This window comes from Falco peregrinus, chromosome 12 (genome assembly GCF_023634155.1).
Source record: "Falco peregrinus isolate bFalPer1 chromosome 12, bFalPer1.pri, whole genome shotgun sequence".
Taxonomy (NCBI): domain Eukaryota; kingdom Metazoa; phylum Chordata; class Aves; order Falconiformes; family Falconidae; genus Falco; species Falco peregrinus.
Genome location: NC_073732.1, coordinates 24,946,356 through 24,964,948, shown reverse-complemented (window position 1 = coordinate 24,964,948; position 18,593 = coordinate 24,946,356). Strand labels below are relative to the sequence as shown.

General features: G+C 40.3%; 1 protein-coding gene across 1 annotated transcript in view; it reads left to right on the top strand.

Moving 5' to 3' along the window:
* The first annotated feature begins 259 nt into the window (after positions 1–259).
* LOC101919076 (multiple epidermal growth factor-like domains protein 6) overlaps positions 260–18,593 on the top strand; it is a 201,018-nt gene continuing 182,684 nt past the window's right edge. Inside the window, exons 1-4 of the mRNA XM_055817598.1 lie at positions 260–399; positions 15,063–15,197; positions 15,839–15,948; positions 17,438–17,542. Of these exons, the coding sequence (XP_055673573.1) occupies positions 320–399; positions 15,063–15,197; positions 15,839–15,948; positions 17,438–17,542 (430 nt within the window). The 5' untranslated portion in view covers positions 260–319. The remainder of the gene's footprint in view (positions 400–15,062; positions 15,198–15,838; positions 15,949–17,437; positions 17,543–18,593) is intronic.

Sequence of the window (18,593 nt, the reverse complement as noted above, 5' to 3'; positions counted from 1 at the left end):
AGAGACAGCCCAGAGGAGGAGAGGTGAAGCTGGAAGCACGCGGGCGGCGCGGGGCGTCAGGAGAGCCCGCGGGTCCCGGCCCGGGAGCCCCGAGCCCGCCGGGGGGGATGGGGGCACGGCGGCCCCTGGCCCCGAGCGGCGCGGGGAGCTGCGGGGCGGGCTGGGGGCGGGCCGGGGCCGCCCAGCCAGTGGCGCGCCTCGCCGCGGCTTTAAACCATTTGGAGGGTCGGCGGTAGCCGGGCGGGCGGCTGGTGTACCGCTGAGCTGCGGCCGCCCTCCGCATCCCTCCGCGCCGCACATCGCTTCCCTCGGCGGCGCCATGGGCCCGGGGCCGGCCTGCCTCTGCCTTTGCCTGTGCTGGGCGCTGGCCGCCACGGAGCCGCGGCTGCAGCGGGGCATGTGAGTGGGGCGGCGCGGGCGGGGGCTGGCGGCACCGCGGGGCTCGCTGCAGCCTTTGTCTCTTGCGGGGCAGGGTCCTGCGGGGCTCCCCGCGGAACGCGGCTTCGGGTTCGCCGCCGTGCAGCCCTGCCACAAAGAAAAGTTTAGCTGGGTGCGCTTTAACTTCCCAAGGTCCCCGCCCGCGGTGCGGGTTTCTGATCCGCGGAGTGATTTTTGAATGGTTACTCGTGAGACTCCGAGCCCCGGAGGGACGGCGGGCGGGCTTGCTTGACTTTGATTCGAGATCTGAAGTGAGCTTCAGAGAGTGCATCAGTATCTCTGAGTCTGTTTCTTCCTTCTCATTTAAAAAGCGAACGGGTGGCAGAGCTGAGCGCTGTACAGCTGCCCTAGTCCACGCTTTTAGAGGGGCTACGGTGAGCTTTACCTGGTGGCAAACAGCAAGAGAAAAATCAGAGTAATCAAACGTAAATGCAATCAGCAAGAAATAGAGACCATGAGCAGGCAGAGGTGGGAGCGGTGGAAAGCATCCATCCGCAGCTGTAAGCACAGCTCCTTTGCAGGCACAAAGGAGTTGAGTCCACATGTATGCTTGTGCAGGAGGAAGTTTCTATGAGGTGTTTTGCATGACATGAGCAACAAATGTCCTTTGTTGTAAATGCGATGTAGCATTTTTGTCAAGAGGCGGTTTTTATAAATTCTAAAGTAGAATAGCTGACAGCCTGCGCCAAATCTTATGGTTTAAAATTTTTGCCCATTGAAATGGAAAATAAAACGTCTGGAAACTGTTCCCTGCTTTGTGTTGGGCATCTTGTTCTCTGCAAAGCTCCTTTTGTGTTTTTAAGGAATGTCCCCTGTCCTGTCCATCCGTCCCCCAGCAACCTGACAGAAGCCTTTTCAGATGTCTGTGATAACCCGATTTCTAGCCTCTTTTCTCTTCCTATATTTTGACATAATGAACTTCATCCCATCTTTTTATAATAATTTTTTCTTCTATTTAGTTTAAATTTAAGCATTTCCTCTGTCACGAAATTGAGATTTGTAAGCCTATTGCTCATTGGTTTTCTATGCAATGTCATGTAAATATGTATTTACAACAAGTGCTTTAAAGTGGTTTATATTACTCCATTTTGCTAGAGCATTAAGTATCCATCACAACGTTTAGAGAAGTCAAGCTCTTTTTCTGGTAAAGCATTTTTCTTTTAAAAAAGTGCTCTGTGTTTCAGGCATGCTTCTTGCTCTTTTTGTAAGCAATTGCTGTACTATGAGGAAGAGTACCATTGGTCTACATTAATCTATTTGTATTTGACATAGGCAATAACTATGATTCTGCACTTTTGAAGCTGGAGGTGGTGTTAACTGTGAATTGCCTCCAACCAGTTTTTGTTTGCTGTTCTCTTTTTAAAGGTAGTGTCACTGAAAGAATACAGGAAACAGTCCCTTCTGGAAATGACATTGTTTGGAGATATTACTGTTGGTCTTGAGTCCTTGGGAGCAGCAGTGCACTGTTAGCCAGCAGCAATCAGAAAAACCACCCAAACCCCTGTACCTGTGACAAAGCCTTGCATGCTTTTCCCAAGAGGCATACCCCTGCCATTACTGTAATTCTTATTCCTTTTTTCTGAACTAGGGCAAATATAAGTGTTACTCCAAACTTACTTTACACTATTCAGAGACTTGACCTTTGATGTAAACAGAAATACAAGACATCATTACTCCTAGCGGGTAAGCCTGCTAGCTTTCACCAAGAAACAGTGAAATATCCAAAAGGACACTTCTAATGAATTGCCTTTTTCTAGTAATTGTGTTTTGTTCTTTTGACATTGGTCATCTGCAGCCAATGGGATAAGAACAACAAATGTATCCCTTGGAACATACCATGCTGAGTGCTTTCTTGTTTAGCATTTGCTGCTGTTTTGATTGAGAACTTATGTGGCTGAGGATATACAGGATATTCTTCATAATTGTTTTTGCTCTGCTGCTAACTTGAGTATTTGCTCCTAGCTAAAATGCAAGCGATCTGTGTGGATGTTGGTATTCTGCTTCCAAGCCCCCTGAGGAGATTTAATGTAGAACAGATTATAGGATGACTAGCTATTTCCATCAACTACGTTTCCAGACAATTAGCCCTTGATGATCTTGTATTAGAACTTTAGAGAACACTGGAACAACCAGAGAACAAATTTGCAGTGTTCATTGAAAAGCATGCTATTTGGGCCTTGAAATGAGGAATTAACCATCTCTCACCATAAAAAGCACATTTTTAGCAGCTCACTTAGCAGTGAGCTCTGTAGTTCAAACCTGGGGTATATAATGACATTCTAATTGTGATGTGTGGTTATCTAGCATTGAGTTTACTTTCAGGGTCGTGCTTCTCAAAAGGCTGGAGGTAGCTGTGGGGCAGAGCAGAAACAGGAACTATGAGTGGAGGGCTTCAGTTGCTGTCAGAAGTGGTAAATCCTTTCCTAGAGAAATATTCCACTACAACTTTAAGTACAGATGTTTGCTCACAGTTACCTATATAGGACAGAACAAAAGGCAGGAGTGGTTATGAGGCATGTGCTAAGAACCCCCTTTGTGCAATGAATATTACCTTTCATAGTTAGGACTGAGACATAGCTCAAGACTGGATTCTTCTGTTCCCAAGTGACACGAGTAAGGAGTTCTTTGGAAAAGTCATGAGATAAACTTCATCCCTCTTAATTTTAAGCTCATTGACTTGCTCTGTGGCTTTGCAGGTCCAGGATGACATCTGAAGGGTCTGATTTGGTTTTAGAGGATCCAGTCACAATCTTGCAGTAAAAATATTTTGTTTAGACTTTTTCATTGCTCAAATGTTGCAGCTGCATATTTTCACTCTATTTGTAAGCAAGTAAATTTGGTCACATTCCAAGGAACACCTGGATTTAGAGCTGAATTCCTGGCTGAGTAACTGTTTTCCAGCTTTGTAAATTCTATGGGGCATGGTAGGCTTACTTGTGTTCCTCTAGATAAATCATATTCCCAAAAGCAAAATCTAGCATTCAGATGGTATCTACATTTGCAGTGCTCAAGTAAACTTGGTCCTTTAACTAACCCGCTTATTGGGCTACAAAGATACAGGACAATTTTTGTACCGTGTGTCTCATTGGAAACAGATGTGGCTGTGGACACCATTTTGAAGTGATATAAATAATTGGTTTAGGTGTAATTAAGAAGGTGAAGCCCACTTTTTTTGAACACTCGAGTGCATTTCAAGATAAACTACTGTTGTACAAAGCATTTCCATATGAAGAGATGCTTCTGAATTTTGATTGCCACAGTGGAACAAATTGCATGCCACTTTATTTTCTTTGTTGCATTCCTACATATTCAAAGTGACACAAAAAATGTTTCTGTAAAGTATTATGGTGATACAGCTTAAACTTGGATCCTGGAGTTTTGTCATAATACTGTCCAAATGATGTGAAAAGTAGGTTGTGTAATCAGCTCTTGGTGAGAAATTTTCTCAGTATATTGGCTGTTTAGCCAATATGGTGTATTTTCACCTCCAGTGATGCCAATTTGCAGGTGTGAGGCAAGTCTTTATTCCTAGCATTAAATAAGGGCTTAAAGTGTGTTTAGTTTTTGGAGCTGAAATGATTCATGTAGTAGAATTTTCTTCCATTTCTTTGAATGGGATATCCTATGTTCAGAGATTTGATAGTTAACTGAAGATTGCAGGTTTTCAAGTGAGAATAAGGACCTGATTTGCCACTGGTGTATTAAAATTTGTATCTCACGTTAAGTAAGCTTAAATTAGGTCTTTCTTATCAATGCTTTTTAAACCTTGGTTGAAGTGATGCCAGCAGCCCAGAGTCACTGCCGAATTCTGATTTAGGTTGCTGAATTTTACCTAACAAGTTTTTTTTTTCAGCTGAAACCTCAAGTACTTCTTCCCAGTCCTGTCTGCCTAGGATCTGTAAGGTTGCAGCAAACCCTCAGTACTATTGAACAGCAGCTACCTCCAGCTTTTGAGGTTTGGATGATGTGATCCCAGTAAACATGATTTAAATGCTTTGGCATAAAAGTTATGGAAGTCCTGTCCTGTCCTCTCATTCCACCCTTACCCTCTCCCCTCCAGTCCTTTAGTGTCCAGTAGTTCTTTCTAGGAAAGAAAAATAAATGTTGAAGACTGAGATCTTTCTCATCTTTGTGAACGTGAACGTCATGCTTAACAAAAAAATGTCTTTCTAGTCTGTGCACTACAGTATCTTGCCACCAGATAGAGCTCATGCTGGTCAGCACTGTAAAACAGAATCACATTTTTCAAGAGTTTGCTGCGCTTAAAGCCTCTGTTTCGGACTTTCTAGAGGAAAATCAATTTTGAGTTTAGTCTTTTAATGGATGAGAAAGGGTTGTTGCTTGGTTGGGGTTTTTTTCCCCTCATCCCAGTATGTTCATTGGAAGGAGACTTAAAGATAATGAATATCATCATGATATAGTTCTTTTCCTGATTTATGACTTGGTTTTCTGCTCTTCAGGAGAAACATGAGATCAAGACTTCCACCTAAACTCTGAAATAGCCAGAAGACTAGGAAAATAATCTTAAAATGTGATAGCCTGAAGTTGCTGTATTTATCAAAGATAAACTTGATCTCATGATTAACTGTAAAATATTTTCCAGTTTTATAAATATGTTTTCATGTCAGAGACATCATGTAATATACCTACAAGAGCTTTAGAAGTTTGCTGTCCGTAATCACAATATATACTGTAAGATTCTTAAATATGCAAGTTTAAGGTAGGTAAGGCTCTACTATTCACTTTTGATGGGATTTGGCTGGTTACTCTTCAAAAATGCACCCAAAGAGGAAAGAACATGTCAGCATTTCTTTAGGTTTAATTGTGCTGCACTTCAAAATGTTGATACAGTTTAATTATTTATGCATATGTTGATTACATGCATATCCTGTGTGTTCACAGTATTTCTGATTTTTAGGAAAATTGCCTGCTTTTTGCTTTGACTTTTTTTCTGCATGGGTTATATCCAGCGCTGCTTATTTATCTTAGTTCTGGCACGCCATGATCTAGATGTGACAGAGAATGTGGAATTTAACAAATTTGAAGAAACCTCCTGGTGAGAGGGGGTAAGATTATCTGGTAATGTAAAACCTAGTCTTTGATGACTCGTCAGCAGAACCTCCTTTGATGGAAGCACCGCTTTGGCTCTCAGAGAGTTAACAGACCATATTGGAGACTTGTGTTATTCACCAATTAAATACCTTCCCTCTTTGAACACAGTTAATAGATTTCCTCCTTCTGAAATTCAAGCCTGTTATTGCTTACGTTCTCTCTAAAATCTATTGCTTTTAATTTATTTCTGAGGAGAAAGAAATTTCCTTTCATTACTGCTAAATCAAAGCATTTTAAAATTGCGTACTGAACATATGTAGTCTTGAGTTTATACTTTGGATTCCATGCTGGTCTTGGTTTAAAACTGGTCATTAATTGTTCTGGAGGTAAACTTGAGATTTCTGCCTTTGTGTAAGAAGATGTACACTTTCAGATATAATCTGTACACAAACTGGGCTGTACACTGAGCTGTATTTCTCTCAGTGCCTTTGACCTATGGTGAATATTTGATCTCGTGTGTAAAAAAGGGGAATGTTATTTAAGTTGCAGTGCTGACCTTTTTTTTTTTTTTTTTTTGTATTCTTTAGCAGAAACACTGTACTGCCTTCCCTTTGTTAAGTCAGAGCAGAACTTGCTCAGATTGTTGTGTAGTAGAGAACACCATGCCCAGACTCTGTTTTTATGTACACAAATTAATTGAATATTGAAAATAAATCATAGTATCTGAGCCTGTGCCTCAGAAGACTTTATAAGGTGCTTTATATTGTTTTATAACAAAAAATGTTATCTGAAATTATGAAACACATATTTTGGGTTTACTGTTTTCGGGTGAGAGTATTTCTGTATAGGAAAAGAGTTTTCATACACCTCAACCCTTACAATACTCTTCAGTGGTTATCTTCTATTTGTAAATGCTAGCACTCTCCCTGCCTGACAGATGCATCATCGATGGTGAAAAATACAGTTGCATGAGCTTACCTCTTATAATTGTAGTCTTTGAAGCAAGGCCTGTCCATCTGTTCTTGTCTGAAGTAACACCAGGAATCTGTGGGTTATTTAGAACCTCTGTGGAAGTTTCTCATCTGAAAGATACAAATGTTTGGTGAGGTGTTTTTCCCCTGTTTGCTGCTGTTGAACACTAATCCAGTAATGCATGCTTGTTAGTTGGCATGTGGGGTTTTTTTGTGGCTAGAATTCATAAAATATTTAGCTCAACTAAAATTGCTTAATGTTTAAAAAACAAACACACAAAAACAAATGGGCATTTGCATCAGTGTTATAAAGCTTAGGGTTTATAGGGGAGTAGAGTACTTGGAATATTTTAACACTTAAAACATTGGCATGTAGGGAGTCTTCTTGCATATATTACATGATACTTCAGAAGTAAGCATTCAAGAAAAGAGGTTTTGGCTCTAAACTCTTAAAATCTGACATCTACCAGAAAAGCAGCGAACAATTCCTAGACACTGGTTGCCAAACTGAAACTGAGGATTTCGCTACCTTCTAACTAGTTTCACTGTCAAGTGATGTGGCACTTGCTGTAAACCAAAATGAGCTTTTTCTCTTTGTGACACAAGTGGTATGACACTTTTCAGTAATTTTAATTTTAATATTTTAGCATCAAGCCCTCTTGTGTCTTCTTGCCAAAAGAAGTTCAGGTGTGTACCTGGCAGATTTACCAGGGTGACTTTTATTATAACACTTTTCCTCAGTGGAATGATGATTGAGATGGGTGTAGTTAATGTGAAACTTCATCTAGAGATGACTGCTGCTGCTTGATGCTTTCCTCTTTGTGCTGGTTTTGGCTGGGATAGAGTTATTTTTTTCCATAGTTGCTGGTTGTGGGGCTATGTTTTGGATTTGTGCTGGAAACAGTGTTGATAATTCAGGGGTGTTTTAGCTACTGCTGAGCAGCACTTACACAGAGCCAAAGCCTTTTCTGCCTCCCATCACACCCCACCCCACAGTGGGCAGCCTGGGGTGCACAAGGAGCTGGGAGGGGACCCAGCGGGGACAGATAACCCCAGCTGACTTAAGGGATATCCCACACCATATGACATCATGCTCAGCATTTAAAGCTGGAGGAAGAAGGAAAGGGGGATGTTTGGAGTTATGGCGTTTGTCTTCCCAAGTCCCCGTTACGCGTGATGGAGCCCTACTCTCCTGGGGATGGGGAGAATGCCCATGGGAAGCGGTTAATGAATTCCTTGTTTTGCTTTCCTTGCATGCATGGCTTTTGCTTTACCTCTTAAACTGTCTTTAATTCAACCCATGAGTTTTCTCACTTTTACTCTTCTAATTCTCTCCCCCACCCTATGGGGGGGAGTGAGCGAATGGCTGTGTGGGTCTGAGTTGCCAACTGGAGTTAAACCACAATGCTCTTATAATTTCACATTTTCTTATTACTCAGTTCAGTCTAAATTTTGGACAATTATTTGCTTTGTCTTAACAATGAGTACATGCAAACTATTTCTTAGCCTCTATATGCGTGACCTCCCATATGGTCTTCTCATTACATTAAAATTGGATTCTTAGGACAAAGGCCCTTAAATTGTCTGTGAAGTGGTCTGCATGCTAGGATGATTGGTTGGTGCTGTGTGAGGGCTTGGTAGGCCTGGTCACTGGCAGTGATGCTGACACTCTCCTGGATGCTATTCTTTAAGTCACTTTTTTAAAAATATCCCCTGTGTAGAAATCTGTGGAGGTGTGCAGAAGGCATCTAACAATAAAGAACATAATGGATTTAAGAATATGCTAATATCGGCTAGTCTCTGCAATTATTGTGCTAATACTTTGGTAGTGAATTTTCTTTGTTTACAATAAGACTCAGGCCAAAGCAGCTATATGTTGGGATAATCAACTATTTTGGGTACAGTAGATAAGTAACGTGCATGCTTCCCTGAATATGCATGAAGACAGGTATTTGGAGGCTATCAGAGTTGTATGCTAAAGTGGTGATCCTGTATTTGCCATTCTGTGGGTATGCACTTCACTTGATGCTTTACCTGATCCTGCAGATGCCACTTGGTGCCTGCAGAGGTCATCCGGTAGAAGAAACTGTAACACTGGATGTTGCTGGGGGACCGAGGCTATGTGACACTACTTAAAATAACAAAACAAACAAAGAAAAAAAAATCACTCCTTCATTTAAAATACAAAAAAAGTTACTTTCCAAATCATAGTTAAATGATCTGGATGTGCATGTTTATCTTCTGCTTTTCTTGCTAACCAAAATAGATTATTCTGTCTCGGGAGAGGGAGGAGGATAGTTAAATAGAAGCTAAACGACAGACGCTGCACTCTGATAGCAGTAGGAACTAAAAATCTTATTGTTGTTATAATAGCTGAGTGTGTAATTAATCATCTCGTATTGATTTGCTCTTAATCTAGATGCAGTGCACAAAGGCTGAAAGAACTCTCATGTTATTTAGCTGCTCCATCTAATCAGAGAGAGGATGTGAATAAGACGCAGCAGTGCATTAGTAACCTGTGGGCTATAGGAGAGTCTTCTGTGGTGGACCTTTGTCCACAGATCCAGAGAATAGTAGTGATAATGAGACAGAGTCTAAATGAGCTTGGAGCTTACAATCCATATCCCAGAGGGCATATAAACATCCCAAATATTGATACAGGATCAGTAGAGAGCAGGGATTGATTAGTGGTCAAAGGAGCAGGATGTCCTAATTGTCTCTGGTAGTGCTGATTAATTTTATCTGGGAAATGTGGGGAAATGAGCCTTAAAATAGACTAAGGGGAGCTTGGCAGTTTTGTCATTCCCACCTTTGTGAATTATTGTTGCTACTAAGCAATATATATCTAGAGACAAAATTTATATCTTTATTTCTATATAAATAAATGTTACTTGTTCTTTGGACCTTTTGTTTCTGTGGACTGTTTCCTGATTTTGACTTTTTTTTTTTCTGTGCTCAGATGGAATTTGCTTTTCTCTCTTTTTCACTTGAGATTTTATTTATAGCAAACTTTAAATCAACATCCTGTTTGCATACAACATGGTGTTGTTGACTTTGTTTCCTCTACAGTGCAGCATGCTTCTGCATGGTGCCAACCTGCCTTTGTCTTTTATAAAAAGCTGGGGATGTTTTGCTTGGGTGGTTGCAAGTGTGAGGAGATTCAGACAATTTTCTAGCCTGAGAAGTTTCTAGCCAAAGCCATTGTAGCAATGTGCAGTGTATCTCTAGAGCAAAACCACTAGTTGTCATCAGAGTAGCAGATAATTTAGCCCCGACTATAATCTTGGTTTCTTTAAGGTAGGTGCTCATTTGATCTTTACAAACTAACTCTGGAAAAAACATGTAGACTATGCTTTTCTAAACTTTTAATAACGGCATAAAGGGAAGGAACACTGACCATTTAATGTTTTGAAAATACAGAATTCCAGCCGGTCACTTCTTATGACAAGTTTCATGTATTGACTGCTTTGTGGGAAGATCAATAGTGTTCAGGCTGCAAATTCTTCAGCTGAGGCAATGCAGGCTGCGACATCTCGTTCTTAGGAAGACATTAACAGCCTTCTGGCTTAGCACAGAAGGGGGTGTCATTCACTTAGTCTCTGTGGAAAGACCTAAAATCAGACAGCCAAATCATTCTTTACTTCGTATTCATTAATGTTTTGATTTAAAGTTTGTGCTGTTGAAAGAAACCTTTAGGGATATCTTGATTACCATTACATCTACCTACCTTAGATTCTTGATTTGAGCTGGTAAAAAAGTGGATTGATAGAGTGAGATATTTACTTTAATTGTCATTCAAAGAGCCAGGTGGTTAGGATCATGTTAGGCAGAACAAGAAAATATCCCTGTCAGAGATACGATGTATCTTTTAAAATGGTGGAGCTATTCCCTTTCTAGCTCTTGTGTTCCATTGTTTTCCCACCTCCTCACCTCTGCTTGCCCCTTTTGGACTGCACGTGCCAGGGAGTGTGTGCAGCTGCCTTTCTGCTCCCACAAGCAGATGGCCTGTACCTGTCTTTTCCTTTGTTACGTGAAAACCGTGTGCACCTCATTGTAAGAGCCTGTCTATTGCTGTAGAAAATTATTTATGCTTGTTTGAGTGTGTGTAAAAGAGATAGCTGCACTGATATTCTTCTCAGAGTTGCAGAGCCATGGACAAGGATAAAACAGCAGAGCGCCTCACTTGGGAGACCGTAGACATGCTGTTTCTAGCATCTATTGTCTGCCTTGAGTTGTGGGAGGGCTGCAGTCCCTTCTTAGGGGAACTTGGTTGAGATGACACTGGTGGTGACAACAGCTTGAGATAGAAGACATAGAATTGCAGCTCAGGACAAATGACCAGAATTGCCAGTGACTCACTGAGGACTTCAAGGATGCTGTCTGTATGTCCAAGTGCTGGTGGGTGAGATCAGTCCATTGAGCTTGTGGGCTGCTTCCTGGAACGGGCAGCGAATGGCTGCTAAGGGGAACAGGAAAAGGGGTGAGCATGCAGCAGCACTTTGCCTGAGTAACTGCCTCAGCCTCAGTAACTCGAGGCTCATGGAGTTCTTGAGCCAGGTTTGTCACCTTTGTATTTAATAGACCTCCATGGGTGCTCCTTTGACTGCATTTTTGCATGAAGATACGCATTCCTTTTTAAATTCTAAACACAGGAATGAATTCTATCCCACCTGGAGATGCTTTTAATTTTCTCTGAACTTTTCCTGTTGTGCAGTAGTTCGTGGGCATCACAGCCGTGTGATTAGCCAAGGCTGCTCTTGCTTCATGTTGGTCTAATTATCTGTTCATTAGAATCTTAAGTCTCGAGCTGGAAATGTGTAGGGTGCTTTTTTTTTAAAGGGCAGTCTCCTAATGCAAATATTAAAAGAGAGTTTTCTGGCTTGCCTGAGTCAGACTGACAAGCTAATAATAGCCTTCATGTTAGTCTTGGCTAACAGAGTGCATCAGTATAAAAAGGTTTTAAGGGACTGGTGTATCAATCAAATCATAGAACATAATATGCTTTTGTGTATTTTGCTTGTTTTAACTCTTAAACTCCCATTAAGAAATATTTTCTGAATGCGAAGGGCATGGGGGTAAAAATGGAGCTCGCCTCTAAATATACCATTACATCCACTTGAGGTTTCAGGTTAATCTTGGATGGCCTCTAATTAATAGAATGCCATGAAACAAAACTGTATTTTCAGTAGCCCTAGGCTTGTTCAAGAAACTGTTCTTAAGTTTATAGATAACATATCAAAGAGCAATGAGTCAGATAGTCAACACACCAGTTTTTAAGTGTTGGGGGGGGGGGGGAGTTGTGAAGATGGCTAATTGTTGAAGAGGGCATGTTTTATTTCCCAGTTCTGCCAGCAGAGGATTACATGTTATACAATTGCTTCAATTTAATTGTAGTGTAGCAGAGGTTTTGATATCTGCCTTTAAATTATCCCAAGGGCATCTAGGAGGAACGGCTTACTTTGAATAAATCTTAATAAACATATGACTTTATGCTGCTGGCTTGTTTTGTTCTGTGAGCGCCATTTGTTCCTATTAACTATATCACAGAAGTCAATACAGCTATTCCTGGAAACATGGCAATATCACATGAGTAAGGTTTTATAGGATGGCCTCAGTATGTCATTACAACAATTGTCAGCTTCTCTCTTTTATTTGTGGAAGAGTGATGCATATGAATGTACCTTTATCTGGAAAGTTTTGGGCAATTCTAATAAAAGGAGATATGCATGAATTATCAGTACATGATGTTCTGTTCACTAGAGGGAGAGGCATTTTAAAAAGCCTGCTAAGTGAGGCATGGTTGCTAAGTAAGGCGAGGGTTTTATTAGACCAACTGACGTAATGGAAAAAAAGCAGGCCAGATTTTGGGCATACAAAGACCTCCTTTGGATGTGAAACAAATGACAGACTTTGCGCTAAGAATGGCTTGGGAACAATTGCTCTGAACTTAAGCTAAATATGTTAAATGGTGAGGTAATTTGAGAGGAAGAGGTAGCTGGGACACGTGGAAAAGACTGTGAAGTAATGGAGAGAACACGGGAATGTGGAGGAAGGGTGGTTTCTGGAAGAATTTAAGGCAATCTGAAACTACGATGCTACTGTCTTCTGTCTTGCTTCATGGTGTTGGCAGCCACAGAGAGGGCAAACTCCATGAATGGGAAATAAGGAGCAATATAGAAAATGAACCCTGTAGTGGAGGAGGAAGAATGTGGAGCAATAGCGGAGGGATGTCCACTGAAAGTATGTTTTAGGATGATGGAGATGAGCAGTTCCTCCAAAGCCTATGAGAAATAGGCATTCTGGTTCAGGAAACTAGCTTCTGTCAAGATAAGGTTTTCTAATACAAACGTACTGTACTTTTTTTTTTTTACTTTTTTTTTTTTTTTCTTCCCCCATGGTGAGATAAGACAATCAGAGCATACAGTTGTGGACTTTTTTCATAACTTTATGTAGCTTGCCTGGAATTACTGAGGGGGTACTTCGTTTGTTTTTAAATCCCATCTGTTTCTCTACTGAAGTGTCCTTGCTGGGAGAAGGTCCTCTTTACCCTGGGGTGGATGTTCCAGGTGTTCACCTTTGCTGGGGACTTGCAGTGCTGTTGGGAGACCTGTCAGATTTCCCATTCTAAGTGGGCTTTGCATGACTGCTGGCCTTAGCAGAGCACTGAACATCTTCTGCATGGTACTGGGAATATTGTGGAGTGGATTTGATCTAGGTAGGCAGGGTTTCTTCCAGGTGTTTAGCTCAACAGTAAAAACAATCATGCTTATAGTATTTTCTGTTCTGCACAGGCTTAATTCAATGGTGTTTGTAAACCACCTGAAGACCTGCAGATGAAAGATGTCCTTTTTTATTAAAAAGGCTACCTTGCGTGGTGTTCAGACATAATAGGGAGCTGTAAAGTACTTTGGGCCTCTGAAATAAAAAGCACCATAAATCTTGAATGAGATATTAAAATATCCAGTATAACTAATGATAACTTTAACTGCCAGGCAGCTGTTTGGCTAGAACAGTTTATCTTATTAACGCAGGAACCCCTCCTGTTTTCTAGCACAGGCTCATATCCATACCTTTGACAGAGGAAACAAGTGTGTCAGTGTGTTACTCTTTGTTACTCTCTAGCCTGAAGAGGGGTCCCAAGCTGAAATTTGGGGAAGTATTTGTCTGCTAGCCAGTATGACAACTGTTGAATGTTGCTTACCATTTACCAGAGTGGGTATACAAGGTCCCTGTTTCCCCCCTGTGTTTTAGTCATTGAGGCTTAAATTTGCAAAGCCTCACCAGCTAGAGCAATCTGTCTTGGGGAATTGAAAATTTAGTTATTACACAAATGATCTTAAACTACTAAAAAAAGATTAAAATCACTGAATTAATTTCATTTTTGTTACGGTATACTTCTGCCTTAAAAGACAAAAAAACCCCACATGTTCTGTGGCTTTAGTTAGACCCTGCATGTTCTGTACGGTTATGTTCTGGCATGCAGCATTTCCTAAATTACACCGGGGCAAAGAAATCAGAATAAAGAAGACAGAATCTCTGCAAAACCACCACCATGTGACGTTTTTTTTTGACCCATCGTACCTCTTGAAATCTTGTTATTTTTGTAACTAGGGCTAGGTAGCAGGATGAAGATTACATATCATCCTACAAAGCAAAGCTTTTATTTTGATCTTGTTATTTTAGAATAATCAGCAGAGAACAAGGATACTACCTCCTATGAATTTCATGTGCTTCCCAAAGGGGACTGATAGCAAAGGGGGGACTCTTACAGAATATAAGTTTTCCACAGCAACAGTTTAGATAAATCTTATCTGCCCTTGAATTTGTTGTAAATCTTCCATTGACTTGTGAGGAGTCAGAATTTCATTGTATATTTGCATACTGTTTTTGAAGGCAGGCGCTGTGTTTTCATTGTGTGGGTATGGAGGCTGGCTATTCAGTAGCTTTGAGCCGTGAAGGTCAGTGCCTGTAGCTGTCAAGTCTTTGATTCCCACCCTGGCATGTCAACTGAAATAAGGGGCTGTTGTGTGGACCAGGCCTAGCAGGGGGACTTCCAGCAGTCTCAGCACAGGAAGAGCCTCTCCAGCTCCCTCACCTTGGTCTTCTGCTCCTCAGCTCGTGAGGCACCAGCCTTCCTCAGGCAGTGCCTCGTCTGAAAGGGTTGCTGTGGGCTGGTATTATCAAGGGACAGCAAAGAGTGTCTGCTGAGCAGTTGGTCAAATACTGCTCCAACACTTTAGCTCTCATTTTCTGGGAACAATGTACACTTGTGTTTTGCTAGCTGGGCCTTAATGTAAAAATACCCCGTCATCAGGAATGCGTTTGCACTTGTGACTTGTCCGACCAATACATAATGAAATCTTGGCTCCATTAACATCTGTGGCCATTCTGAAGTCATTGGATCATGATTTGTCAGGTGCGTGTGGATACTGAAGAGAGCCGTTTGATCAGTCAAAGGTGAAAAAGTCATAGAACTACAGTAGTTTTAATAGCAATATAGATCTGTTTCAAACTGTTACACGTAGCACAATTTCATGCATATTTCTTTAGACTTAAGAAATTAGTGCTAGAAATAAAGTGTGACTTTTTCTTTCCCTCAAGGCCAAATGTCTGTCCAGTGTTTGAGCTGGCACTGGTAGGACACCAACAGCCGTGTGTTCAAGCCTTTAGTCGCATGGTCAAGATGTGGAAACAAGGATGCACAAGGAGGAGGTGGTGTATGGGCTACGAGAGGAGGTAAGCTATTTTTATAAATGGATTCTGTTACTGGACTTAGTGCAAATTCTTCAACTGTTTTTTTCTTTGTGTATGTGTTAAATATTTAATCTGAAATGTGTGACTTAGCGGGATGCTAACTATATCCATAACTGAGACTTTAATTCTGTTATTACTGAGCAGAAAATACAACTTTTTTTCCTGTGTTCTGTATTGGTCATGAATTTCTTGACTGGCTTTAGATCACAATTTTATATTATCAGAAAATGTTCCTGTCTCATCCTTTTTCAGGTGAATTCCAGCTGTCAAGACATCTACTTTGAAAAATTGAACTTCTATTTCTGTCATATACTTAGAACTGATGGGAGATCTGACTCCCCCAACAGTTAAAACCAAAACTGATTGCAAAACAAAATTACTCACCTTTTGACTAGCCTGAATACAAATTCATCAGAAAATTGCGGACATGGTATAGTAGAGCTATTGGATGTTATCAGTTATCAGGATACGCTTTGTTATATTTGCTTCATTTTTAACGAGAACTACTGATAGGGGCTGGAAAAGCATATCTTAAATATGACAGAGTTCAGTTTGCTACTGATGAGATGTGAATAAGTGAAATAGAAGTTGTGATTGTTCTCTTAAACTTACTCTTTTAAAAGGTCTGGGTACTACACAATTTACAAGCAAGTGTACAGAATGGAGCATCAGATCGTCTATAAGTGCTGCCCTGGATGGGTCCAACATGACAATGAACCTGGCTGTTTGCACTGTAAGTTGATGGCACAACTGTGACAGACCAAGAGAGAGGACACCCTTAGGCCTTACTTCCCTACTGATAATTATTTCTAGAAAGATGGATTTTGTTTCTTGCTATTTGTGACTGGGATTTCCAGTTATAAAGAGGTAATCTCTTGATGGGGAAATAAACTTATTTTAAAAATACAAAAGCTGTCATGTGTAAAAGTACCAGATATCTCTAATATTAATCTAACCAGTGGAAAATTAATTTCTGATTGTAGTTGTAACATTTTTGTGCCAGCCTGGCTTTGACAAGCCAACTGAATTTATTGCTGCTACCCAAATTACACAAAGAAATCTGCTGTAAGGCACTTGTTTTTTGGATGTAATGCTTTTTGCAGAGTCTGACTGGTTTTGGCTTTTACACTGCTGCTGTTGCTGTTGAAGCAATTGTGTTTCTACCCTATGGTTCCATCTGATGAGAGCCCATTTCTATCAGTAATTTCTAATCATGATTGGATGTTTTGCTAAGGGATGGAAATCAATTTAAATGATAAGGAAGCACTTCAGCCACTGTTAACAAGACATGAGTAGAAGATAGCAATCTACACAGTGTTTAGTGTTGTTATGGTTTTGTCAGTAATTGTATTTTCTGTATGAAAATTAGCATCTGTTCCTATGTATTTTTTTAATCTTCATACCAACTTGAGGGCTGCATTCAGAGAGCTTGCTTCTATGGTTGTCTCTTCATATATAAAACCCAAAAACAAGCCTGAGAGGTAATTCCTGTTACTTTCAGCCTGAATCTACATATTTAGTGTGCACCTGTTTAGTTGTAGGAAGTCAAAGATATGTTTGCAATCTTTATTTTTATCTCTGGTGTAAAGGAATTTAGCGTATTTAAACACCAGTGGCAATAGAAAATCATTTTCTTACTGACAAAGCAGTGCAGACTTGTTTTGATTTCTTTAAGGCACCAAAGTGGTTGAATTCTTCTTTTGTATCTGATGTTCTTTGCGAGTTTGGCTCAAGTATGTGGAATTTAATTTATTATAAATAAATAATGTTCTGTGTTGGAGGAAGGGAAGTATTGTAAATCCCTTGGACATATGTAACATCTTTTAGTATGCCAGTGTTTCTTAACCATTGCTGCATTATTCCTAGCAGTTCACCTCTTTCATCCTGGCTTCAGGCAGTGCTTAGAGTCCTGTGTTTGTCTTCTGACTGTGAATCTTGGAAGACTAAGAAACTGTCTTCTGACTCTGAATCATCTTTGGGTTAAACTACATTCTTAGTCTTATTTTTATTAAAGTTAAATTTCTTAATATCAACATGGTACTTATACCCATGATAACAAGTTCTATTGCAGTCTAACCTTTCCATTTAAATAAAAGGCTGGATTTTTTTCTTATTTGGAAGTTCCTGTTACAGCAGGACTATGACAGGAAGAGAAAATTCTGGAGGATCCTTGGCACAAAACCAGCAAATAAACCTGTTTCATTCTGCTTGTATGTTACTAGTGCATTGCATGGCTGGCACTTGCTTCAATGGAGGGAAATGTTCTGAAGCAGGATCCCAGGTGTGCCAGTGTCCTGCAGGATTTCAGGGTCCTCGCTGCCAGTATGGTGAGTCAAACTTAAATTGTCTCAAATGCATCTGGTGTTTGGGTAAAATGCATGTTTAACAATATTTGTTAAAATGTATTTTATTAATGTTGACTTAAAATTAAGGTTGTTTTTGCTGCACTCCAACTGATTATTTGGCCATTCCCTTATTTTCCAGAATTTGCCTTTTTTGGTATTGAATTTTGACAAAGCAAGATGAAAATTTAATTTGGTTGATATCAGATGAGTTTCTGATAATATATTTAATGGATAATGCCATTGAATATCAGCAGCAGTGTCCAGTGGAATATCTTTCTATTGCTTTTGAACTTGTATGTTCTTGTGGGGCTCTTGCTAAATTTGTCAGCATTGCTTTTACCCTTTTGTGAGAGTAAATTCTGAGTCAAAACAGGTTGGGCAGTAGGTAAAGAATGTAACAAATGAACCAAATGTATGTATTAATGGGATTTCTTTTGGTGCTTCTGACAGTAGGAAGGCTGGTTTTACAAATCACTACCAAATATTTCCTAGTACTCTTGATGTAATTTACGCGCTAATCTTTCATTTCAATAACTGTGTTCTAGCATATTATGCTAGACTTAAACCATCACCCGCTCTGTGGGAATCTTTTTCTCTTGTATGCTGGTTCACAGCCTGATAAACCCACAACGAGTTGTCTTGTAATTTGTGTGAAATAAGACCATGGTGTACTCTGTAAAGCTCTCCAAAATTACAGAACTTCATCTGTTTGGCTTCTAAAGGGAGGGGGGAAAAGTCATTCCTTCAGAGTAGGCTGTGATTGGGACAAAGGATTTCTTTTGTATTAGGCAAATGATAATTTCCTTTTCAACTGAAGTACATTGTGTTTTGTTCAAAGAAAGGCAGATTTCTGAATATTTAGGTTTTTCACTTTTAAATTCTAATATGTTCACATCCTCACCTGGCTTGTCAGTCATGTAGTAGAAGTGAGAAGAAACGTAACAACTGTTTACAACAATTCCTTTAGGAGCTGAAAAGCTAAGCTCTACTCGATACATGGCTTGTATCAGCTCTGTACTGGATACGTGGCTTG